The sequence below is a fragment of the Tympanuchus pallidicinctus genome, unplaced genomic scaffold, assembly GCF_026119805.1.
Source record: "Tympanuchus pallidicinctus isolate F22 unplaced genomic scaffold, pur_lepc_1.0 scaffold31, whole genome shotgun sequence".
In the NCBI taxonomy this organism is placed as follows: domain Eukaryota; kingdom Metazoa; phylum Chordata; class Aves; order Galliformes; family Phasianidae; genus Tympanuchus; species Tympanuchus pallidicinctus.
In genome coordinates, this window is record NW_026294749.1 from 2,299,475 (window position 1) to 2,324,553 (window position 25,079).

At 39.6% G+C, this 25,079-nt stretch overlaps 1 protein-coding gene across 3 annotated transcripts in view; it reads left to right on the plus strand.

Annotated features, from left to right (window-relative positions):
- MYLK4 (myosin light chain kinase family member 4) overlaps positions 1-25,079 on the plus strand; it is a 58,525-nt gene that overhangs the window by 30,042 nt on the left and 3,404 nt on the right. For 2 of the 3 annotated variants that reach the window (XM_052697611.1, XM_052697609.1), the window contains exons 2-13: positions 8,987-9,062; positions 10,025-10,451; positions 11,278-11,297; positions 14,069-14,174; positions 15,041-15,134; positions 16,227-16,336; positions 17,434-17,575; positions 20,870-20,940; positions 21,602-21,730; positions 22,250-22,402; positions 22,747-22,819; positions 24,181-24,254. In XM_052697611.1, coding sequence (XP_052553571.1) covers positions 8,987-9,062; positions 10,025-10,451; positions 11,278-11,297; positions 14,069-14,174; positions 15,041-15,134; positions 16,227-16,336; positions 17,434-17,575; positions 20,870-20,940; positions 21,602-21,730; positions 22,250-22,402; positions 22,747-22,819; positions 24,181-24,228 — 1,449 coding nt within the window. In that variant the 3' untranslated portion in view covers positions 24,229-24,254. The remainder of the gene's footprint in view (positions 1-8,986; positions 9,063-10,024; positions 10,452-11,277; positions 11,298-14,068; positions 14,175-15,040; positions 15,135-16,226; positions 16,337-17,433; positions 17,576-20,869; positions 20,941-21,601; positions 21,731-22,249; positions 22,403-22,746; positions 22,820-24,180; positions 24,255-25,079) is intronic. The other variant, XM_052697610.1, reaches the window with a different exon arrangement.

Genomic DNA, 25,079 nt, shown 5'->3' on the forward strand with positions numbered 1-25,079 from the left:
TTTTTCGCATTCATTTTATGTCTTCTCCCCAGAAAATCACAGTCAGACTTCACTGTTTGATCATTGAAGAGTAATTTAAGGAATTTATCTCAAATTTTTGAGCAGAAGAAGAACCATGTGTAGTTATTAATGGAAATGACCTTCCTTGAAAATAGGTGCCCAGTGTTACTTGGAAAGCTGTCCTCAGCATACCAGGTGCTTTTTAGCTTGCTTGCTCTTAGGCAGTTTCATTTCTTAGTTAGACACGATGTGTTTGAGCCATAACAGGAACTTTAAGAGTAGCCACTGCTGAGTAGCAGCAATAGAGCATCCTGTAATCAGTCCATTTAACTGGATGATTCACCACTATGTAATGGTATAATCTGTGCAGCCTTGTTTCAGTAGCTAAAGGGAAAAACAGCTGCCCTGCTAAACAGCACAAACAGTAAAAGTGGTTTTTACAGGCCTTCTTTGAACATCAAGTTGGACTAATTTCAATGAATGAATTTGAACAAAGGAGAATTTTTCACCTTTTGTACCATTACCTTGATGAGAAAAGATTATTTATTTTGATCTCATGGCTTCTTTTGCTTTTTAAAACATCAGTGAAAACATCTGTTATGAAAGTCCTATTCATAGGGAGGCCCACAAGTCATCTAAGTAATGGCAGGATTGCTGAGACAGAAGCTGTCTGTGGTACAACTGTGGATTAAGAGAGAGAAGGTGACCATGGTTGCTTCACTGGTGAATGTGTGGGTGCTGGTTTGTGCAGCAGATGAGGCAGGTCATGGCTGGTGCTGTGCGGGGGAAGTGATGTTCCTGACAAGGGAGATGGGATGGGAGGGTTTCCAGATGTGTAGTAGAACGTGGCAGGCTGGGATTTGATAGAAAGACCCAAAGAGAGGAGGGGTGATTTGAATCTCTGCCTTTATTCCAGCAGCATCTCCATTTGTAATCTCCTCACTATTCCACTGTTGTTCAGAGTGACTTTTGGGGAGGTAAGGAGTCTTTAGTCCTTTAAGCCCTGTCTAGCACCAGGGCTTATGAAAGGCAGCAGGAACATGTCTGGAGTCATGCTGGTGATAGTATTACTTTGCTAATATTTTGTTTGTTTTATTAGATAGCATACATATGTTAGCCTGTCATTACCTTCCTGTCTGTGTGTTTGATTTATTAGCATAGGACCATCATAAAATTATCTGCCTTTCTTTTGAACAGCAGATGGCTTTAGTAAACACTTAGTCAACTCAGTTCTAAGTAAAAACATGAATTCAGCACTACATTAAGAACAGTGGGAGGGTACAGTATCCCTCAGCAGAGACTCAGCATGCCTGTTGGTTTAGTAGCAGCCAGTATTTATCTGCATTCAGGACAAACTCTTCTGCCTAATAGTGAAAAACATTTCTGAGCAAGATAGTAAGAAGCATGGTCCATAAGACTCTGTGAAACTGGTGCCTTGTGCCTCTGCCTACCACATATTCAAAACAGATTTACAAGTGAGGTTTTAAATTATTGTGACAAAAGGAAAAAGAAAGACTAAGAAACTGAAAAATAGGGGGTTAGATATCTTCTCACCCTTGCAGAATTTTGCACCTGAGATGTACCAGTGATACCTGGTGGCACAGCAATGAATAGACCTACCCAGTTATGTGACACCCTTGCTTCTGTTAGCAAAATCTTTATTACTCTCCCTGGTCTCCACCTGAAAGCAATTTCCAACAGTGCAGAATTGCCAGCCCCCAGTCAGTAAGACCAACATCTTTGTTATCCCGATTGGCCTCCATATGGCATTACTGAGCAATCCTGCCATCAGTTTATACATGCTCAGCTCTGTTCTGTTTCCTTATGGCCATTCGCCTGTTTGGAAAGACAGTACCTGTTTTTGTGCACTGCTGGATGTGATCTGATGTTTGGGATGATGTGCCTTGCCCACCTTTCCCAGTGGCCATGCCATGTGCTGCTGAGCTGAGGTTGGCTGAGCTGCCTGACAGATAGCTGGCTGTCCTCAGCCTGGATCTGCAAAATAATCCAGTCAGCCCTAATTACAAGCAGGTTGTGCAAGAGGTGGCCATGATGCATCCATATAAAGCAGTGTGTTGTGTTCACATACTGCTTAGTCACCTGTCTTCCTATCCTTCCCTCTTTAGAGAGGTGCTCTTTGCTTTATTAATTGTAGAATTGGTTTTGACCCTTTCCTAACTGGTTAGTCTTATAGAATTGGACAGAGAGCAGTTGAAGAGGTGGAACAAACAAAAAGGGGACTGCTTCTGTTGGATGGGAAGAAGGGCAATGGGAAAGATGTAAAGAAGTGCTGATAAGTAGCTGATGATAAGCAATTTCTTTTCTGGCTTCAGCAGCATCTGGAACAGTTTCCAGATCACAGGCCCCACTGGGACTTCTTGTGCTCTGCAAAATACAGGGATCACTTTCTTCTGAAGCAAAATTTCTGTTTTCCTGCCTTTTACTGCCATCCTGAAATACCACTGCTGCCTTGTACAGGAGCTTAGTTTATTTCTGTTTTGGGCTGAAGTTATAATATTGTGTAGACTGCAGACACTTCACGCTTTGTCAGCACTGCCAAATGTCTCCCAGCCATTTTCCACCACATACGGCATGACCCCATCACCAGTGGCTGAGAGGAGAAGCATGCATTTCTTGTTTTTCTGAGTTGTTTTTCTTACTACTACTACTCAGGGAAATCAGCAGTTCTACACCAGTGCCTTTAAAATCTTGAGGTTTTCCTCAATTTCACCTAAGTAGTCCGTGATAATCCTGTTGCAAAATGACACTGTGACTCCACTTTCAGTCTTGTTCCTTCCACCTATCAGAAAGGAGGGTAAAATAATATTTCACTTATTTTCTCCAAATTAAACAGTTTAGCAATTCTATACTATTAACCTGGAAATGCTCACCTGGAGGGTCATGAAGTCCATTTTGTTGCCATCATAAAGTGATGAGGAACTTTCTGCATTTGCTTGCAACTTGCTGTAATTTTGGTCACTTGCCATTTCAACAGGCTTTTCCACAGGACTAAAAACTATGAGCAGTTTGAGGCTGTTTCCCACATTAAAACTCGCCAGCACTGGGAGTTGTGCTTTCTGTTTGAACCCTCTGTCCCTCCTGCACAGGTATCACAGTGCAATTGCAAGTCACTCATTGCTTTAATTGAAGTCGGCAATTAAACTTCTGTTTGCAATCTGTGTTTTAAGATCCATTCAGCCTCAGCTTGTAACCATTATTCTGATTCCTTCATTTTGCCTACAAGTACTAACTGGTCCCTCATGCATTATTTTCCTTCTTTCCACATTGGCCGTGTTCTGTAAATATTTCATATTCCAGCCAAACAGGCAGGAGTTGTTTCATTTTCTTCTTTAATTCTGTCTGCAAGAGTTTCTGCAATCCTCACTAGTTTAGAGGGTAGAGTCTTTGTGCAGGATCTCAGTAGATGTGTATGCTGCTTGGGCAAGACAATGTCAGTGGCTTTAGTTGCCTTTATAACTGGGAGTGCTTCTCTGCTCCTCAGAACCAATGCCTTTCTCCAAATCTGTCCTCAGTAGAGATAATCCAGTTTTTGAGTGAGCCATACATTATTAGAGTTATAATTATCTCCCTCGCTTTTGCTGTTTATAAAGCCTTTAAGTTTTCTCCAGACAAGACATCTTCATCTCGTTTTGCCCTGTTTTCTCCCTTACTGACACCAATAGGAGGTTTTTCATGCACTTCCAATTCAGAACATTGTATACTTTTGCTTTCTTTTAGCACCTGAACTTGCCCTCTGCTGTCAATATTCCTTGGATAGGATCCAGCCCTGGGCACTGCAGTTGTGGTTTTGCTCCTTCTTTTACCTGAGGAATGTGTGGAATCAAAGCAGGCACTACCAAATTCTAAATACCTGCACATAGCCTCGCATGGCTTTTTGGTATGACATTAATGCCTGTGTGTTACTGCCACCATTTTAAGAATCCACTGCAATTCGTTTGCAAATCTAAAGAGACCTCATGAGATACAGATGTAACTAGAGAGTGCAGGAGAGCAAGACAAAGGTCATCAGGGAGCAGTCCTGTAAAAGAAGGCTAGTTTGAAGAGGGGAGACAGCAGTAGGAGGGATTTGCCCAGGGAAGAAGTCTTTGCTCACTCCAGTTATCTACAGTCCACCTTTTGACATCAGGAGTTCTACCTATTCAATCAATTTTCAGGTGTCCCCTAGCAGGGGTCAGATATATCTGCTGGTAGGTAGGATACCATGCTTGAATGCCTCCTCCTGTAGGAGAGAGTGCCATTGCAATTAAATGCAGAGCTTCATCATGCTGGCTTTTGATGACAAGGGAAACTACTCAGGAATGTATTTGATTTGGTGTTGCATTGGCAGCATCCTGGGCTTTGCATACATGTGCACCAGTGACAAGGAGCAGTGATGCTTGGCTGGGCAGCAGCCCCAGCAGAGCCTGGGATGAGTCCAAGCACATTCTTTTTGCTGCCTTTGTGGTGAGGTCCCACAGGAAAATATGTCTGTAAAGGGAAAATGAAGAGAACTTCCCCTCCCCACACACCCAGAGCCCCTTCATGTTAAATGAAGTTCATTTTCAGGAAACCTGTGTTTCTGGAGTTCAATTAAAAGTGAGTCATCAAAGCTGCAGGGAATGGTTTTTGAAGTTTGTAACTCTTTGGAAGTCTCCCAGCAGTGTGATTTCCCAAAAGTGGCTTGTGAAGGATAGTTCAAGAAGTCTGAACGTATTTGCTGTGGATTTCATTACATGCTTAGCACAGATAGGTTAGTAAAGGTGTGAAATATGAATGAGTCTTCTTAACTGATGCTGTAGCACAAAATTGCTCTAGTAATGGTTAGGTGGAGATTTTTGAGTTTTGAGCTGGACTTTTCCCCTGCTTTCTCACAGTGGAGTCAGTGGAGCTCACTACAGAGAATGAGACATTTAACAGTAATGTGGAAAATGTGGAGAATGGCACCTAGAAAGCTCTTGGGATGTGGTGCAGGTATATATGATGCACATGAGCGACCTGTGAAGCACATGGGACCCTGTCAGTGATCACACATGAAGACATCCAGAAATGTGGAGAAGGAGAGATGTGAGGCAGTCTCACCTATGATGATGTTATCCTAAGGGAGTTTTCTGCTTTTAGTATGTGTCTTCATGCAGAGATTACTACCAATGGCTTTTTGAGACAGCATGTCACACACAAACTCTCTTATATTTCCTAGAGAGGGAATTATGATTCTCATGGCTAAACTCATTTTGACGTGTGATTGAAAGATCCTTGTGATTTGTGTTTGAATTATATAGAAGAGTGATTTCTTATCTACTTCAAAGAGCACTGTAAGTGTTGTGGAAGATATTCTTTCTGCCAGAAGGTGCCAGTGGATTGTGTAGCATAGCAAAAAGTGAAGTCACGTGGCAGATGTACCACCTGCCATGAAATTGGAGTTCCCAGGGGTGCATTTTCTACCATTTATAAGTTTGCATCAGAATTGTTCAGCATTGCTGAGTTCTTGGAAGGAAGACAAGGAAGGAATGAATATTGAAGGGGAAGATAAAAGTGAAGGAGAGGCTGAGCACTGGGTTCTGGGGATAGTGCAGGAGTCATCACAATGCATTCTGATACCCCAGGACCTCCACTGTACACAATGCATTCTCCCACGTGTGAAGTACTGAGAGCATTCATCTCACAGTGGTCAGGTGGAAAAAAACATGGCTAATTTCTGGATGTGAATGAAATGAAATCTTCACAAAGCTTGAGTAACTACAATCATATTGATGAATGGATGGTGATCAGAGCTGATACTAAGCCAGGATATCTTGTAGTAACAATGAGCTACAATGTATTTTAAGAACTTGAGAAATAGAAACTAAGCCAGAAAAGTGTTCTAGATGTGTGCAATATTGCATGTCTTGATCTCAGATGAATGAAATTGAGAATAACGTCTTGTCATCAAATGAAATGTGATGGAGTGATAAAGGACCTCTGGCTAAAAACTTGGGGCTGCTTCATGAGGCCATTCATTACAATCTTTTTTATTTTTTTTTTTAAATAGGAAAAAAAAATCAAAGAGTTTTATTAGCTGTACAAAAAAATTGAAAGTTAGCTAGGAAAACATTCCAAGGTTAAGACTGCTTCGGTATAAAGAAGGAATTTAACTAAGTGCAGCTCATTAAAAAAGGGTCAGATGACTATAAAAAAAACATTAATCTCTCACTGCATTTTAAATCTCTGTTAAAATATATTATATTTATACATATGATTTCTTATTGCTTAATTTCTGCAAGGTTCATGATGTACTTTTAAAAGTCAATTTAAAGAATTTTCAAAAGTTTTAGCCTCCAGAATATCTTGCATTATTCTGTTATCACCATATGGGTTTTTATTCTCTCTCTGTTACTTAGACTCTAGCAAAGTTCTTTATGAAAGAGTCTGTTTAGTTTACAAAATGTGTTTTTGAATGCACAACAACTTTTGTAGGTGAAGGCACCTTTTTACTTTGGTATATTTTGTGGTGTCACAGTGTAACCTTTAGTACTTAACATTTTCTGGTATTAAAATGAAAACTTCATTGAAAACTTTGGGCTGGTATGGATAGGGAAAATGTCTGTAGTGCCATAATCCTAGTTGTATATATTCAGATCATTAAATAGAGGCAAAGCAATAGGGTGGAAGTCTAATTGGCACTAAGAAATATTGATTGATATAATTTAGAAATTATAGACAGAAAAGAATCACACGTCACCAAATTTCAGGATGAATAATACATGAATAAATGAAACCTCACCGGAATTGAATTAAAAGATCTCTTGAAAGAGCACAGTTATCAGACTGAAGGAAGAAACATGAACAGTAGGCGGGCAGGATGGATGCCACTGAGACACTTCTATGCTTTTCAGGCGAAGTTTTCAGAAAAGCATGATGGCCTTGGGTGCTCACAGGCTGCAGATTCTTGGGGGGACTGGCCTGGCTGCCTGCACGTAGACATCTTGGCAATGGGTGTCTCTACCCAGGTGGACATCTTGGGGACACGTGCCCTGGGTGAACTCAGGGCAGGTTGCCACGTCTCCTGCAGCAGGCGTCTGGCCAGGAGGAAGGAGCCCATTGACTTCAGCCAGCTCCAGTAGACTTGGAACAATCTGACCCTTTGAGGGGAAGAAATAATGAGAGCAAGCTCGTGCTTTTACTGCTGGATTAAGTTTTGACAAATTGAAGTCACGTGTTGCTACTAAATGCAAAGCCCTTCACGTGGAGAGAACTGGAATGCACATGCATGTATCACTGATATGTCTACAGACTGTACTAGTCAAATATCTAGTCCTTGCATTTGTTTTTTTATTCTGCTGCACTACTGCTGTATACTTACTGCAAATAGTTACATTTATTTATTCTGAAGATTGCCAGTAAATGTTTTATTTGTATTCTTTTTTTTCCCTCTCGTTTGAATTAGTATGAGCTCCTCATCTGCTATTAAAATGTAAGAGATCAGAAGTGATGCTTGAATAAACAGTGTAGTATTTTATGTAACACTCTGGCAGCTTCAGATTTTCGGCATCATCCAATATTCCACTAGGTGTGGATTTTCAAAAGCTGACTTCTGTATTTCACACCTGCAAACTAGAGCAGTATTTAGTAGGAAGCACTGTGTGCCTGCAATTAGTTCTGAACGCAGAAGTGAAATCTGGCCCCATGCATCAAAGAGCTCAGAGGCAGTTTCTCTGGTTATTTGCTCAGCTGACTGTATTTGATCAGAGCTGATGTCCTCAGTGGTGTGGTGAGGTTGACATACTTACAGGAATCTGAGTGCATTACTAATTGCAGTCACATTGCAGAATGAGTAAGTCCAAGGGTTTTCCATGCTTCTTTCAGCACTTTCCACCATGAAAAACAGACTAAGCATTGGTTGATTCTTTGTGAAGACATTTATATTTAAGTTCCATATGAACAAGGCTCTGATTTATTTTTCAAGGGTACTTGGCTAGTTCTATTTAGGCCTTTTTGCAGCTTGCAACTTCCTGGGAACAACTGCATCCCAAATAATTTTCAGCCTCAATTCTCATGTTCACATCACAGTTTCTTTGTCCCTTGCAGATCAACATTTTCTGAAGAAGTCCTGCCGAAATCCTTTCATGCAATTTTATCTTGTTTTTCTTAACTGTTTTTGTTTCTCATTGATTTTCTTTCATGCATGTTTTCTATATAGCTTTATGAAATTAAAGCAACACCACCAACTTACATGGTTGAAACAGTCAAAATTTAGTGCCTGACCCTGTACATTTTGTTGAAACGCATTACAATACTCAAAGAGAGAATGTAGTCTCTCTGGAAAATATTTGGAAGTTTCTGCATTTTTCACACCCTTCACATACATTACTAAATGACAGCATTGGTTTCATAGTACTGTACGTAGAAGGCAGGTGGAAAAGAAACACCAGTCACCATCCTACCACAAGTCTAGGAGTGACTGATGAAAAAACACACTGAGCAAACGGCATAAAAATATTTGTAAATAGCCATAAATGTAGAGGTAATAGCTGCTTTTGAGGAGCTGGCAAGGCATAAAGCACCTCTAGATGTCACTGTAACATTGTAAAATACAGATGAGAGCACACTAGAAAGCTGTCAGGATGGTTTATACTCTCTTGATTCCTGGTAACTGTCTCAGTCAGCCTGTAATAAATTGTTGGATGGTTAAAAATGTTGTTACCAGATGTGGATTAACAGCAAACATCTTTTTGAATTGTTTTCAGTAAGACTGCTACTAAATTTTTTGGTAGAATATTAAATATTTCTAGTTTTCCTTTAACGAAACTAGTTTTAACAGCAAAAGCTAGTACAGGGTAACAACCCATCTCTGGAAGGCTTTTAAGTCCCTGTGGCTCAATCTTGATATTTTCTGGGCAGATCACAGATTACTTGGACTCACCAGATAAATCAGGCTGCAGATTCATGAGGAACAATGCAATGTGAACACTCTGTTTGCTGACTGATATATCTATTGCCTTTTCCACAGGTTGTCAAAGAAAAGTTGCATTTGAGTGAGACGGGAACAAATTCTATACAAGAGGAGGAACCACCAGATTCAGCAGGTTAGAATGTTTTTTCTTCTGATCAGTTTCAAGTTCCTAAGAGTAAAGGTGCAAAGTCCTTACTACTTCAGTAATAACCCTCACAGAAGTCACCTGTGCTCTCCTGAGCAGCTCTTGCTTGGGTTCTGTATGTGCTCACCAGCATACATGAGAATAGTACAAGAAACATGTTGCCATCATATCCTAGCAACTTGTCATGTGTCTATGTGTAAAGAATTATGGAATCATAGAATCATTAAGGTTGGAAAAGACCTCAAAGATCATGTCTAACCACTGACCCATCACCACCATGCCCACTAACCATATCACTGCCACATCTGCATATTTCTTGAACACCTTCAGGGACAGCAATTCCACTGCCTCCCTGGCAGCCTGTTCCAATGCATTACTACTCCTTTAGAGAAGAAATTGTTCCTAATATCTAACCTGAACCTCCCCTGATACAACTTGATGCTGTTACCACTGGTCCTATTGCACCTGAGAGAAGAGAGCAATCATCTCACCTCACTGCAACCTCTCTTCAGGTAGTTGTAATGAGTGGTTAGGTCTCCCCTGGGCTTCCTCTTTTCCAGACTAAACAAGCCCAGTTTCTTCAGTCACACCTTGTAAGACTTCTGCTTAAGACTCCTCACCAGCTTTGTTGGTGGTAAACTGCTCAAAGAAAAGCTTTGCACGAGGGTCTCATTAACCTGACAATAAATTTGAATGAGAAAAGCTTTTTCCACTGCTGTTTCTGAAAGGCCCGTGATGTCCCAGTCCTGAAGAAAAAGAACTCTGCTGAAGCTTAGGGCTTTTCATTCACTTAGGAGATATTTACACTGAACTTGAAAGTAGGAGAAGAAAGCAAGTGCTTTGATCAAAATACAGTGGAGGTGATTTTGAGCATGCAAGTTCTACTTCAATATGGTTACTGGCTCTAAGAGAACTACTGACATATTTCTTGCTGATCTATTTACTTTCAGAGGGGGTCATCCAGAACAGCCAGTCCTGTTGTCACGAAGAAGTCGATAAGCTCAACAAGGAAAATGCTGAGAGGGAAAGTACTGTTCTGCTACAGATGGATTCTCCTGAATCTCATTCTGAAGAAACAGAGGAGAAAGAAGAAATAGCTTTTGAAAGCTGCTACAGGAGAAGCTCAGTACAGGAAGAAAATGATGCTGTTGATGATGCTTGTCAAAGGATAACTGGGCAGGAGATAGAGAGGGAGTCAGCTGATGAGGAGACGAAGGAGGTGCAACAGGTGCCTGGAGTTGAAGAACAAGAAGAGAGGATGAATGAAGGGGAGGGAGTTGATAGTAATAATGAAAAAGAGGATGAGGAGCCATCAGCATCTTCCCAAAATGAAGATGAGGCAGGACAAAGCCATGATCAAGAGGCACCGGAGGGAATGTAAGGCCTGAAACTCAGACTGTGCATTCTTAAGAGACCCTTGCTTTAGAAAAACATGTAGGTCAGGTTTTAAGTCAAAGTAACGAATTAGTATAAATACTAGTGAAAATCCAGTCCGATACAAAAATATAAAATGAGTTCATCTGTCTCTAATCTCTAAGCCTGAAAACAGACAGTCAATCTACCATACCTAGTACTTGGCAGTGTATTTTGGTTGTTTGCTTAGAAGAAAGAATATGAGAATTGTGATATGCTATTCTTAATCACTGATGAGCATTCTCCCACTCTGTAATGTTTATTTATTGCAGCATCATACAACATATGAACAAATTAAGGTTAGGTTAGGCCACGTACCATTTGCAAATTAAGTTACTACAAAATTTAGTAACTTAATAATATAAGATTGTAAAACTTTGCCCAGAAAATTATACTGATAAACTTGTTTACTGTAGTTCTTTCTGTGCTGCATTTATATTTAGCCTTTCAGGGATAAACCAGTTTAAGCTCTCAGGAACCTATAAGAACAGAGTGAAATCCCAGTCCTCTCCCATTGCTTTAAAGGTGAGATTGATAGTCAAATGTTAAAATCAGTAGAACTCAAGTAGGCATTTCAGTAATGAAGAGTCATTCTGCTGTCACGATTACTTAGAGGTCATTTTATTCCTCTGAGTATTAAATCAGTTTATTTAACCGTATTATTTTACACCATTAAGCAAAATAGCCTAATGTTTGAATGCAGTATGTGTGTAGGTGTTTTTCACTTATATTTGTAAATTTTCTCTGCTTTAAGTGTACCTTGCTCTAATGCCATGTTTTGTCTTTGCAGGTGTAAAGGCTGTGGAAAAGGTACAGGAAATCATAGTTCAGTCATTGAGCAGATCTGCCAATTTCAGTATATGGTAGCAGTAAGCTTTGAGTGAATGTTGAAGGCCTAATCAAAGATGACAGCAGAGCAAGCTACATGCAGAAAGCTCTGATGGAACATGTAAAACTAAAATAAAATCCAGGGCTTGTGCAGGAAGTATTTCTAAAGGCAAAACCAAACCATTTTATTTCACCAGTATTGAGGGTGATGGCCAGACAAAGACATCCATAGAGAATAATGACATAAAGAACATAATTAGTAAGAGGAAAAAGAAGTGGATGGTAGCCCTAATGGGAAGCAGTTGTTCACGGACCACATCGTAAAGTGATGGGAAATACGATAGTTCTGTTTGCTGCCATCAAATTCTACCAACATTTATTACCTGAGGAGTTGGCTTATCTTTTCATAAAGGCTTCTGTTCTTACAGAAATTAGTCACAACTGATTTGCTTTTGCCACAACTACTCCACTGATACTATCCTCTTTCCCTCTTCTTTTGACAACAGAGAGCTAGAACTTTCAGACATGGAGTAGTGGGAGGAATTACATAATGTGTGACAAAACTGGTTGACTTGTGGAGGTGCTAAGAACATATATTAACCACAGTGTTCTGGATGTAGTCTGAAAAACCAGGTTCCTCACATCAGTGCTATAGCAATCTGAAGTGAGAACTGTAGTCTATAAAATAAAGAAGTACAAACTGCTGAGTGGAGGCCTGACTGATGCTGCTGAAAAGTTGTATAAATGGTGTTCAGGCACTGAATTCTGAAGCAGAGTGAAGCAGAGATTTCTAACACCTAACAATTCTGCTTGAGAATTTCAGTGCCTATCCTTGCACATAAATGATGAAACATGAGGTGATGGCCTGATGGATTTGAAGATGTTTACAAATGCATGCACACACATAGGAAACAATGGTTTTCTTTGCTTTGGGAATGCAGGGTGGAGTGGGAAAAGGAAACAATGAATTAAGTATCTGTGTGAGGTTCTTAGATTCTCTAACAAAAACAGGAGATAGTAAGCTAAAAATCTCAACTCATAAGCTGTCCTGAGCTCTGGCAGATTGTTAGGGATGGCATTAAAGTTAGTGTCTCTTGGAGTGTCTTTCATCTGTAACAGCAAGACATTCTTGAATAGTGAGAAATCCCCTTTGGTATGCAGTAAAAGAAAAATGGAGGATTTGTCATTGAAAAAATCTTGAAGGCTAAAACTCAGACACATGATCTGACTTCTTTAAATGAGCACTTTCTTGCTCAAAGTTTGGTAACATTTGAGAGTTGAACATTCAAAACCCCATATTCTTCCACCAGTTACATGCTGGGGCCCTTGGAGTTTGTGTCATTAGGCTCAAATTCTGCCTGTAGGGTAGATGCTCGTTTTGGTAACATACAAAGGCTCATACTTAAGGACATGCAATTCAAGCTCTGCAGAATCACAAGTAGGTGGCAAACCTCCGGAGCCCCAGCTTTTCACAATTCCTTGACCATGAACTAACTTCCTGTCCATGTAAGTTATTAACAGTCAAAAAAATCTAGGTACATAGCTGGTATCCTGGTTATTTGCTTTGAATAAGGACACTCCACTGTTACATTAATGAGTGTTCCTGCCAGCTACATGCTGTCATGTTTTTCTTTTGTTTTGTTTGTGGTTTTAATCATTTTCACTGGAGGAATGAATGGTTTTCAAATTGCTCAACAAGCCCCTCACAAAAAAGACCTGGCATTCCAGACCAGAGAGCTCATGTTAAAGCACTGTGGCTCTAACCCTCCCAACCAGCTGAAGTATTTGTCACCTTGGTCAGCCAAAGGTCACTCCTGGCAATATCAATCAAGTGAAAAACAACATGAGTATGAATTTGGAATCGCAATGTCCTGCAAAATATTCAAAGAGAAATCACGCATGCAGGGCTGGTATCCAGCAGAGATTTTGACATGAGGATGGCAGAACATCCTGCGTGCGAAGGTCTTGACAATAATAATGGAGATCTACATTTGTGCCAAAACTCTGTGTCTGTCTCCAAGGAAGCCATCTCTTTACTGTGTCCCTCTTTTCCATTTACCTGCCTTCTTTTTTAAGCATAGCAGCTCTTCAAAGCAGCGTGTGTCTACCACATTGGACCCTGAGCCATATTGGAAACCCCAAGTGTTACATGACAGGATGAAACTCCATTGTGTGCACAAGCAGTTAATGCAATCTCTAAAGGCAGACACAATGCTGGGGAGCATGACAAATTGTATCAATCAGATGGCCAGTAGAGAAGGGATTCTTTGCTATGAACACCATAAGAAGGGAGATGACATCATCTAGCTGGGCTTACAGAAAAGCTCTGTATCTCTTTCTATACCAGGAGAGAATTACAGTATATACTCATCTATTAACAGTTCCTGGGAAATTAAAAATTGGATAGGAAAAAAATCCTTCCAGATCTTCTAAACAAACTGTCTTGTGGGCATGAAGCTGCACTGGCTTAGTCTAGCAGTCTAGCCTCATGCTGCTCCTGACACTCACAGTGCAGAAGGTGCTAACTAAGTAGAGGAGTACTTGTCTTAGTGTAGCTCCCCTGTGACACTGTGCTTTCTGAACCAGAGCTCTGGAGTAAAACCCTTTCTGAATAACGGAGAGACATATCTATTTAACTTACAGTAAGATTATTCAGTTCTTAAATTAATTTATCTCGGGGAAAGAAGGACTGAAATATATGAGGCAGACAAGCAGTGCATGTGACCACTCATACGCTGTTTTTTCTTCTGTAGATGATACTTCTACTCCACCAGCACCATTTGATCACCGGATTGTTTCAGCCAAAACGGTGGGCATCAGCAGTTATTATAATGTCAACAGGAATGAAATCTTGGGAGGGTAAGTCAAGTGAACCCAATCAACGTGTAAAGCAAGGCAAGAGTTTACAGCCAGGAACCCCAGGAGGTAAATGGAAGAATTGTGCCTCCCTAGAAAGGCTAAGCTTTAACAGTGCTTAGAGAGGAATTAAAACAAGAGGTTGGTTTTACTGTGTGAGTGAATTTTGGCTGAAGGTTTGGCACCACCAGACTTTGCTTGTATTTGGTTTTGTTCTAGGTCAGCCATCTGCCCTTAGGTTTTGTCATGATGCTTCTAGGATGTGACAGTACTTCACATCGAAGCCAGTGGGACATAGAAACATGTAGCCTTCTTTCCCTCAGCATAGCCCATCCCTGAAAATACCTGAATGTTTTCAAGTAGATCAACAAGCTAGTCTGACAGACCAAGTAATCGCTAGATCTTTCATGCTGCCATAGTTTATGATAGAGTGATATTGTCATTTCTGGTAGCAACATGATCTTGAGTAGGCTTTGTTTCACCATGAAATCGCAGCCTTCCCTTGGGGTAGAATGATGAGGTGGGGAGAGGCAGATTGTGCTCATAAGTGAGTTATTATGAGTTATTATTATTACAGTATGTATTTCTGTTAGCTTGCCTTGGATACCTCATCACACATTAAAAGATGTTAGAAGTAATGAATGTTAATGAATCATAAAAGTGGAATAATATCAGCTGCAACAGTGTAATTTTGGTGTGCCTAAATGAGCGGTAGCAAGTCTGATTTATACAATAACATAGTAGCAATAGAGCAATTGAAATGGAACTCAGTAGGGAGAGGATTTTTTCCATTCTGTATAACTTAGTTTGCACACAAGGGCAATGCAACTGTATGGTTTTGATTAATATTTTTTCCCTTTTTTCCCTAGAGGACGATTTGGTATGGTACACAAATGTGAAGAGAAAGCAACAGGTCTCAAGCTAGCAGCCAAAATTATAAAAGCCAGAGGAGATAAAGAGAAGGTTGGTAGTCTTTGTTCATTCATGGACCCCACACTGTTCTTCACTTACTCAACAGACCATGTCCAAGTGGCCCACAAGCCATCATAGTCATAAAACCTGCTGACTTACCATTGGCTCTGCAGCTCTGTTTCTCTGCTCATCAAAGCCTTCTTTCTGGGTTTTCTCATATTTTTTGTTTTACTTTTTTAATCACAACTTTTCCTACTTTCTTTTCAGATCTTTGTGTTTCTTTGGCTTTCCTTTTTTTTTTTTCTTTTTTTTTTTTTTTTCTTTTTTTTTCCCCCTTACTTTTAATTCTATTAGTGTTTATTCTGATGGTCTGGCCTGTGAAATAGCCTACTTCCCCCTCCACCCCACTCTATCCTTACTGCAATGAATTCATGTCACTGTGAGGTATGCTGATTACAGGCTTGATCTGGGCTCCTGACATCAACACAAATATAAATGAGAAGAATTAGTCTGACCTGTTTTGCAAAACTCATGGCCATCTGGGGCTTGCTTTCATAAGAAAGACATTCCTAGCATCTTTTCTGTGACAGCTGTGTCATTAATGGTAGTCAAGGGTGCGATTTGTCTCAGCTATCTGTGGTTCTCTAAGGCATAGCAGTCTGTGGGTAAGCTGATCATCAAGAATCCCATTATAGTCAGAAGAGAGATTGGCACCATTGGATAATGACTCAGCCACCCTAAACTGCACATTTAAAATAGCTGGACTGAACAGAGGCATCTGTCTTTCCCCCCTGATTGAAGAGGGAGGTTTTGAGGACTGTCCTGGACTTTTCTTAGACAGATTACTGCTTGCCCATGTGTGCTTTTGCTCCTTTTTTCCCCTCCCTTTTTCTCCTAGCGTATTACTGAAGCAGCCCCCTACTCAAGCTATGAGTTCAGTCTAGTGCTTATTGCCTTGATGTCTACCATTGCAGAAACAATCAAAGGCAAACCTTGGATTTGCTTAACACAAGTGAAAACAGGAAGATAACGTAGATATCTGATTCAAACTGAATTTGTCTTTGTCCATGTACCTGTCTTAGAAAATAAAAAACAAAAAAAAAAAAAAACAATCTCTGAAACAATATTCATGATTCTTTACAGAATGAAGTAAAGAATGAAATCAGTGTCATGAACCAGTTGAATCATGTGAATCTTATCCAGCTCTATGACGCCTTTGAGTCAAAAAATGACATTGTCCTAGTCATGGAATAGTAAGTGTGTTCTTCCAATTTCTGTCTTTACCACTGTTGCTAGAACTGTTTGTTTCCTTCTTATTTTGCCCAAAATTAGAAATAAAGCTTTTAGCAGGTAGAAAGGGCATATGAAATATGTTCTGAGGAATAATAATTGGGAAAAAAATAAGAAAAAGTGCCACAGAGCTATTTATGTATTTTTTTCAAGTGATGCTCCACACTCCAGGTGATGTAAAGCCACTATGCCATTTGAGGATAGAGCTGTTATTTAGCTTCTCTTTAATTTCAGATGGTATTTTGTGTCAACTAAGAGATAGGCATCTCAGAATATCTCCACTTCTGTGAGGCAAATGAAAAGACTTACAATGAATATCTTACAATGAATAGATCCCTACTGTAGATGCTGTGGATGATCTTTTACTGGATGCCTGAATGGATTCACCTGTCTTTTATGCTGGTCTATCAGGCTAATTAGTTTCAAAATAGCTGCCTTAAAAACAAATAGATGTTGCTTCTTTTTCTGGAAGCCAAAAAGAATGCAACTAAAACACTGAAATGCATGGCAGAAGAGCTTGACTTTTCTGGATATTCGTAGGCAGTCGCATGAACTTGATTTACACAATTAGTACAACACAAAAGCTAGAAGTCAGCTTAGATATCAGTTGGTAAGATGGAGGTATTCTGAAATGTAATAAGAAATTAAGAAGTCATTTTCATTGATTTTATGTTGCTTCAAATTGAAATTTTGTATCATGTTCCTCTTAAGCTCTGATGGAGAAGACCAAGGATTTAATGCAGATTGTGTAGCATGTTGTCGTGGTTTTCCATGTGATGTCATTAATTCCACTGGTGCAAAATTATGTCCCAAGACAGCATCTCTCAATGAATGGGAGACTAGGTTCTCAAACTTTGAAGAAATTATGGCTAGTATGTATCAGTACCGAGTATGTGAGAAACTCAGATCAGAATACAAGCTCATGTTGTAGACCCCTCTCACTGAACCTGATTGTGAATCCTTAAAATAGTCAACAGTTTAAAGTCTATACAATTGTAATTGCATGGGTTTGGATTTGGACTTGTACTTGATGATCACTTCATTGTCTTTTTCTCATCAGTGTGGAAGGAGGTGAATTATTTGACCGAATAATTGATGAGAACAGCAATTTGACAGAAATGGATACAATCTCATTCATAAAACAGATCTGCGAGGGAATTCAGTACATGCACCAAATGTACATCCTTCACTTGGATCTAAAGGTAGAGAACTCACATGTTTGTTCTGCGCAATGACAGCTGTGGAAATTTTGTTCTTTAATGTTAGGCCATGCTGCTTAGCAGATTCCCATGGCAGAAAAAACAAATAACTTTATTCTGCTTTTCTTGAACTGATGTGTATTTACTTCAGCCACACTGAGATCAGTTAAATCACTACAGAAGTAACTTTGATGAGAATCATGGTCATATGTCATCAAGCTACATAGCTCTTGAGTTTTCTGCAGAATGATTTTACAGAAAGCCAGAAAGATATTGGCAACAATATCTTGCTATTTTCATTTTTTCCTTTTCCATCTATAAATATTGTGCAAATATTATGTAATTCAGCTGCGCAAGATCTCTGTCTTATGCATCAGCCACAGGATAGAAATTAACTCCATTTACACCATGCTGAGGCCAAATACATAAGAAAGTATTTGCTAAATGAAAGTAATAAAAAAGTAGTTGATGCAGATAATACAGCATCTGTTAGGTTAGACAAAAACTGCCAGTACAGCTGAAAGTCCAGAAAAGAGTGATGGATTCTCCATTGATTATTTGCTTAGCAATCTGAACTATTCAAGTGTATACACAGAAAGTCCCTTCTATCTAAAACCAAATTTACCAACTGCATATTCTTACACTGGCTGACTGCTAATTGCTGTCACACTTAGAAAACAATTTGTAAAGGTATGTTTCAATAGTCTGGACATTTGAGCTGGATCTTCTTCCCTTGAACCAAGTTTTTATTAAATAATAAAATGGAGAAATATGGATTTGAAAGCTAGACTATTAGGTGGATAAAGGATTGGTTGGATACTTGTAGCCAAATGGCTGTTGTGAATGTCTCTATATTCAGATGGAGGGCAGTCATGAGTGGTGTCTCCCAGTGGTCCATTTTGGGGCTGGTGCTCTTTAAGATCTTTATCAATGACAGACAGTGGGATTGAGTGCACCCTCAGCAGGTTTGCTGATGGTACCAAGCTGAGTGGTGCAGTTGACATGATAGAAAGCATGGATGCTATCCAGGAGGAACTAGACAAGCTCAAAAAGTGGGCACATGAGAATGAGAACTTAATGAGGTTTAACAAACTCAAGTGAAAGGTGTTGCACTTGAATTGCAGCGATTCTTATATCTGGAGTACAGGCTGGGAGAAGAACTCATTGCGAGCAGCCATATAGAGAAGGACTTGGAGGTCCTGATGGATGAAAAGCTGGATATGAGCCAGCAGTGTGCTCTTACAGTCTAGAAAGCCAACAGTATCCTAGGCTGCATCAAAAGACGGGTGGCCAGCAAGGGCAGGGGAAGTGATTGTACCCCTCTGCTCTGCCCTCTTGTGGCCACATCTGGAGTACTGTGTCCAAACCCGCTGCCCCAGCACAATAAGGATGTAGAGTTGTTTGAGCAGGTTCAGAGGAGGGCCACAAAGATGACAGAAGGGCTGGAGCACCTCTCTTATGAAGAAAAGTTGAGGGAGTTGGGCTTGTTTAGCTTGGAGAAGAGAAGGAACCAGGGAGACCTCATTACAGCTTTCCAGTACTTGTTGGAGCTTCCAAGCAGGAGGGGAACAGCTGTTTACATGGTCTGATAGCAAAAGGACAAGGGGCAATGGCCTTAAACTAAAAGAGGGGAGATTCAGGTTAGACATGAGGAAGAATTTTTTTACTTATAGGGTGGTAAGGCGCTGGCATAGGCTGCCCAAAGAGCTGGTGGATTCCCCATTCTTGGAGGCATTCAAAGCCAGGTTGGAGGGGGCCATGGGCAGCTCCATCTAGTGGCTTGGAAACCTTGCCCGTGGAAGGGGGCATTGGAACTAGTTTTAAAGTCCTTTAAAGTCCTCTGCAACCTGAACCTTTCTATGATTATATATTTCTTACATTTATTTAGTCCAGAAATAAAAGGGGATGATGTCTTTAGTTTTACAAGTGTCTATGAAGTCCCCATAACATATTCCTCAGCTTTATAATAAAGCAAAAAGAACTAAAAAGTGCAAAGAGAGTTTTGCCTTTGTTGAGATTTTTATTACAGCTGCTGTTTTTGGCTTGTAATAACTGAGTTGTTAGCATTTAAATTATTGCACATGTTAAGCAAGTGAACAGATGATTATTGGGATCTGTTGCTTTATCAACTCACTTGCTTTATCAGACTTACTTTTCTCTTTCTTTATAAACATCTAGATACCAAAAACCTATCAAGAATTTCACATCAGTCTTTGAGACATATTAATTATGTTCTTGGAGTTGGCACAGTTTTTATATGTCATACTGCTGACAAAGAGGCCCATATACAATCTAATGAATTCTTCTCAGTGACCTTTCTTTTCACGTGCTGGACAGTTACAGATTCTCCATTCTATTTTGCTTACTCACAGGTTGTTGTCAGTAACAAATGAGTTTGAGGAAGAATGTTTGAAATTGAAAGAAATTCATCTTGACCATAATCATCCATGACCACAGAAACTATGGACCTATGATGTTTACAAGTCCTGAGTTTAAAATGAATTAGTAATGGTGACGAAGGTTAACTAATGTTTTAAGTGTTGTGGGCTGTTTTATTTCAAAGAGGACTAAAAGAGCAACGAGACAAAGTACATAAAACTATAAAACTGCTGGCAGTGAATTTATATTAGATATTTACATTTTGAAGACAACTGGCCAGATTCTATCCTCGCTCCCTTCTGTTTGATTTGTGAGTAATTTAGTAAGCAATGGATTCCTTCCAGGGGAATGAAGAACAATTGGCCCTGTGAAAATCCAGAGGGATTTAACCTGTGAATCCCACCTTCTGGTAAAATATGTGATGAAAACATAAAGCTGCTGTAACTAGCATAAAATGTCAGTGCTCAATCAGACAGTTACTGCCAGAACATCTATGAATACAGAAACTTAAAGACATAAATTTCAAAGCCCAGTAAATTTGTTTAAAAAAACTTTTAAAAAATTCCAGTGGCAGCTTACTAAGATCTGCAAAATCACCATGCCAGCATCCTGAAACCTCACTATTGAAGTCTACGTTCTCTGTCTCATTCCCCCAACAAGTTCTTTATCTGAACTGCTGCCTTATGTCAAATTGAAAAGCAGAAAAAGAAGCAGTTATCAAGACACAGAACACCCAACCTCAACTGCTGTGCGATAGAAGAGGTTATACCCATACTGAGAAATCTGATCAGGGTGGAAAGAAAAAGGTGCTTATGGCATGTTTACCTTTTTCTCAGTGGTTTTCACCCGATGGTTTTCTAAAAGCTCTGTTTGTCATGCTTGTTTCTTACTGAAGTCTTTTCTGGTTTTTCTTGGTAGCCTGAGAATATCCTGTGTGTGAACCGATCTGCAAATCAAATAAAAATTATTGATTTTGGATTGGCAAGAAGGTATGTGCCTATGTTACTAATAATTGTAAATGAATGAGGAAAGAATCAAAGAAATATTACTTCTTTGCAGTTACATCTTTGACCCATAATGGTCTCCTACTGCTCTTGTGACAAGTTGTTTCCAAAGACATCTTTTAATAAGGAATGTTTGAAGTTGGGTAAAAAAAAGTTTTGTTCTGAAGCCTTTTTTCAGATTGAAGGTTCAAAGAGTCTGATTCTAACAAATAAGTATACTGGTACAGCTGAAGTCGACAAAATTTGTGGAACCCCTTGTCTGTTCTATTCTCAAAAGAGAGCATAAGAGAACGTCAGGGCCTTTTACAGTACAATTCATGCTTTATCACTTTCTTGTTTAAGCAGATACCATAACTTATGACATAAGGAAGATTCCAAAGCACGGTAACAGCTGCCCTACGTCATCTTTGAAATCTGAATTTCTTACTTTGTTTAGTTGTTGAGTTTTATCCTGAAGTATGATATAAGCTTACAAATGTTTTTCATTCCTATGTATGGGTAGTATTTATTTTTAATTTGTACTTCTATCTGTCCTTGATCTCCTCCTGAATGTCAAATATGCTTCTGACATCCCACTAAGTGCTGGGCAACTTACGATATAACTTTAGAGCTATAATGTTCTTTTATTAATGTTTCCTTTGACTAGATATAAACCCAGGGAAAAACTTCGAGTAAACTTTGGAACTCCTGAATTTCTTGCTCCTGAAGTTGTGAATTATGAATTTGTCTCCTTTCCTACAGACATGTGGAGTGTAGGAGTCATTGCTTACATGCTGTAAGTAGGATTCGATCTGCTTTGTAAGCTGTTTTCAGGTTATCTGTGTCAGTCATCCAAATTTGTTGTTATCTGGAAGACTGAAAAAATCTGTACACAAAATAGAAATAGAAATAGGCCTCTTTCCAAATTCCATATTCAGGAATCTGACTCTTTTTCCAATCACCATTAACTTTCCTTCTTTGTTTCACTACACTATCTATCTTATCTTGAGCAATTAGGTATTACACTAGAATACTGTGGACCTCTTGATAAACTCTCAGTATATGTCTGCAAAAGCAGTCAGAGATCTGAAAAATAAGACCCTCAATGAAAGACTGTAATGTTTATTTTGTTAGGGAGAAAAAGTGATTATTTAAAAATGTAAATAGAGAAAATGGGAATGGTCTGGAAATTTTCTTAGATAATAAAAATTCTAAGGTGGGCCAGAAGTAACAGAACAATCATAGATGTCACGTCAGAGATCATGTACAGGAAGGGAAAGAGACAGAAAGACTTAGCATATTCCTCTTCACTTAGCCTCAGTGGATTGTCTCCTTTTTTGGGTGATGATGACAACGAGACTCTCAACAATATCCTGGCCTGCAGCTGGGATTTTGAAGATGAGGAGTTTCAAGATGTTTCTGAGCAAGCCAAAGATTTCATCTCTAAGCTTCTCATCAAGGAAAAATGGTACGTGATTCCTGGATCTTTGAAACATGCGCTCGCTACCACTGTGTCCTACTTGTATCACTTGTACTGTTCCACTGCAGAATTATCATTTCAGATCAAAGTTTTTAATGTCCGTATAAAATATTTTTATATGCCATTTTATTGATGTTCACTGAGTCCATAACATTCTCTGAAGTTACCTGAATGAGTTTTTGCTAGTGGTTTCCTGGACTAGCTGCCATCTGGCATAAAATATCCTAAAATGACAGCGCTGCATGACAGCAGAACACAAGATCTGTAGGAGATAATTGTTGAATTATGAAATTCTAGGAAAAATACTTAATAGGATTCTGTTTTTCTTTTAGCTGGAGAATAAGTGCAACTGCTGCCTTAAAACACCCATGGTTATCAGACCACAAGCTCCACTGCAGGCTCCAGGTTCCTAAATTTAAATATATTTGTGCATTGTAGATTTGCTGTTGCCTGTCTCTGTTGGCATATCATTATTTGCTTTGAAATTTCCCTCATCTGTTTTTGAGTCCACCTAGCTGCTGAATTTCTTGCCAGTGTAAGCCATGTGTGTTCCCTTGCTTTTACTTAGCTGCTGTAATTAATTTAACTGATAAGTGTGGAGATTCAGACTGTTGATGAGCTTCTCGTTGGACGAATCTGAGTCCACGCTGTAGTTCAGTGGTTCAAGGGAGGGATCACTTTAATCACCTTCCTGATTTTTTACAGCATTGAGTGCAATATTCACTACCTCCTTTGCAGATAAAGCAAATCTAGGTTAAGTAAAATGACTTCTGTAATGCCTAGGATCATAGAATCATAGAAGCATAGAATGGCCTGGGTTGAAAAGATCACAATGACCACCTGTTTTCAACCCCCTTGCTAACTGCAGGTTCACCAATCACCAGACAAGGCTGCCCAGAGCCACATCCAGCCTGGCTTTGAATGCCTCCAGGGATGGGGCATCCACAACCTCTCTGGGCAATCTATTTCTGTGCCTCACCATCCTCTGAGTGAAAAACTTCCTCTTCGTGTCTAACCTAAACCTCCCGTCTCAGTTTCAAAGCATTCTCCCTCGTCCTATCACTAAGACTATTATTAATTATTAAAATGATTTTCATAAAATAAGATGAAAGACTGTGATGATAGTAAAATAGTAGTAGATCTGCTGATGAGAGGTGTGGGTTTGGGGCAGGTATGGACTGAGTAGTGTCCTGACAAGGCTGTCTTTGAGAGACATTCCTGTTACACAAAGTAAGGGTAACCAGAAGTAGTGTAAAATGGGAAATAATAATAATCAAATAAATTGTTATAACTTTAATTGAAATTTAATTTTCTTGGTCATTTCCCTGAACAGCAATGCCCTTGAGCTTATTAGATTTTTATATTGTGAACACAGACAGTAAAAATAAGAGAGCTTGTTTCATAAAACAGCATTCAGTCCCTTTAGTCTGGCTCCAGAGAGGCTCTGACTGTTGCAACCTGGGGAACAGGCTGTCTTTTCCAAATGCTGCAAGAGCACAGGCTGCTCACCTGGCATGCTGCTTCCCATCACCAATTTTCTTTTAAGAAGAGCCTGCCCCTAACAGGAACCTTACAATTCATGCACCCTTTGTGGCTCCTCCCCTAGAAACTTTTTGTTCATGCCACTTGCACTTTCCAAACCAGCTTCACTAAAGATGCTGATGTTGCAGTGTTTTAGCATTACTTTAACTAGAGCTGAGATGTGGCTGATCTTCAATTAATGCTTCAGTAATGGCAGCTGTCTTTCTTTTTTTGTTTTTCTCTAGAAGAAAGTTAAAGGAGACTGTGATTCCCGGGCACCTTCAGATCCGTAATCTCTGAAAGAGCTGCAAAACAGAAGGTTTGTTTGGGGTCCTAAGTGTTGTTTTTTTTTTTTAATAAATAAATACCACTGCACAGGGGAAGTGATCAGTGGGAAGCTGAAAACCAAGCATAGTTCTAACTACACATTCCAACATGTATTCACCACTATCCTCACTGTTGTTTGGAAAGCATTCAAAATGTAAGCTGGCTCTATCACTTGTACCAACTCACAGCAATGTACAAAAACCCTTGTATATGTGAAGCCATATGTGCTGCAAACCTCATGGGGCAATATTTCACCCAATAACTTTTCAGTGTTGAAAGCTTTCAGATTTTCATGCTGTGGTTAGAGTATGGTTTTTAAAGGGTAGGAATATGAAAAGTAATTACTTTTTAGTAAAGGCATGGGCCAGACCCTCAGGGCAGTTCCAGTAACTGTACTGAAAGGAAAGTGAGGTGTTCCCTAAAAGAATTTGCTCCACACTTCTAAGGACCTAATTCTGACAGGACACTCCTCTGCCCTTTCAGTCCATAGCATCCAAAACAGTGTTGACAGAGCATCTCTTTCAGTCTCCCCATCTTTGCCTTTTCATTAACAAAAATTTCATTAGTGGTTCTCAGTCTGGCTTGGCTGCCTCCTCCATAGTGGCCAGGGACATTCAAGCCCACTCTCATGTTCCGTCTCTACTCTTTGACCAAAGCATACTTGCTCAGCCACTTTGAAATCCAACTATCTATGTCAGGAGCTGCTGTATCTCCATAAACCAGTATAGCAATTCCCAGTCCTTTTACAAACTACCACAGATGTTAGTGACTCTGCTGAAGGACCATAGGAACCGCTCAGATGTTCTGAGGACATCTC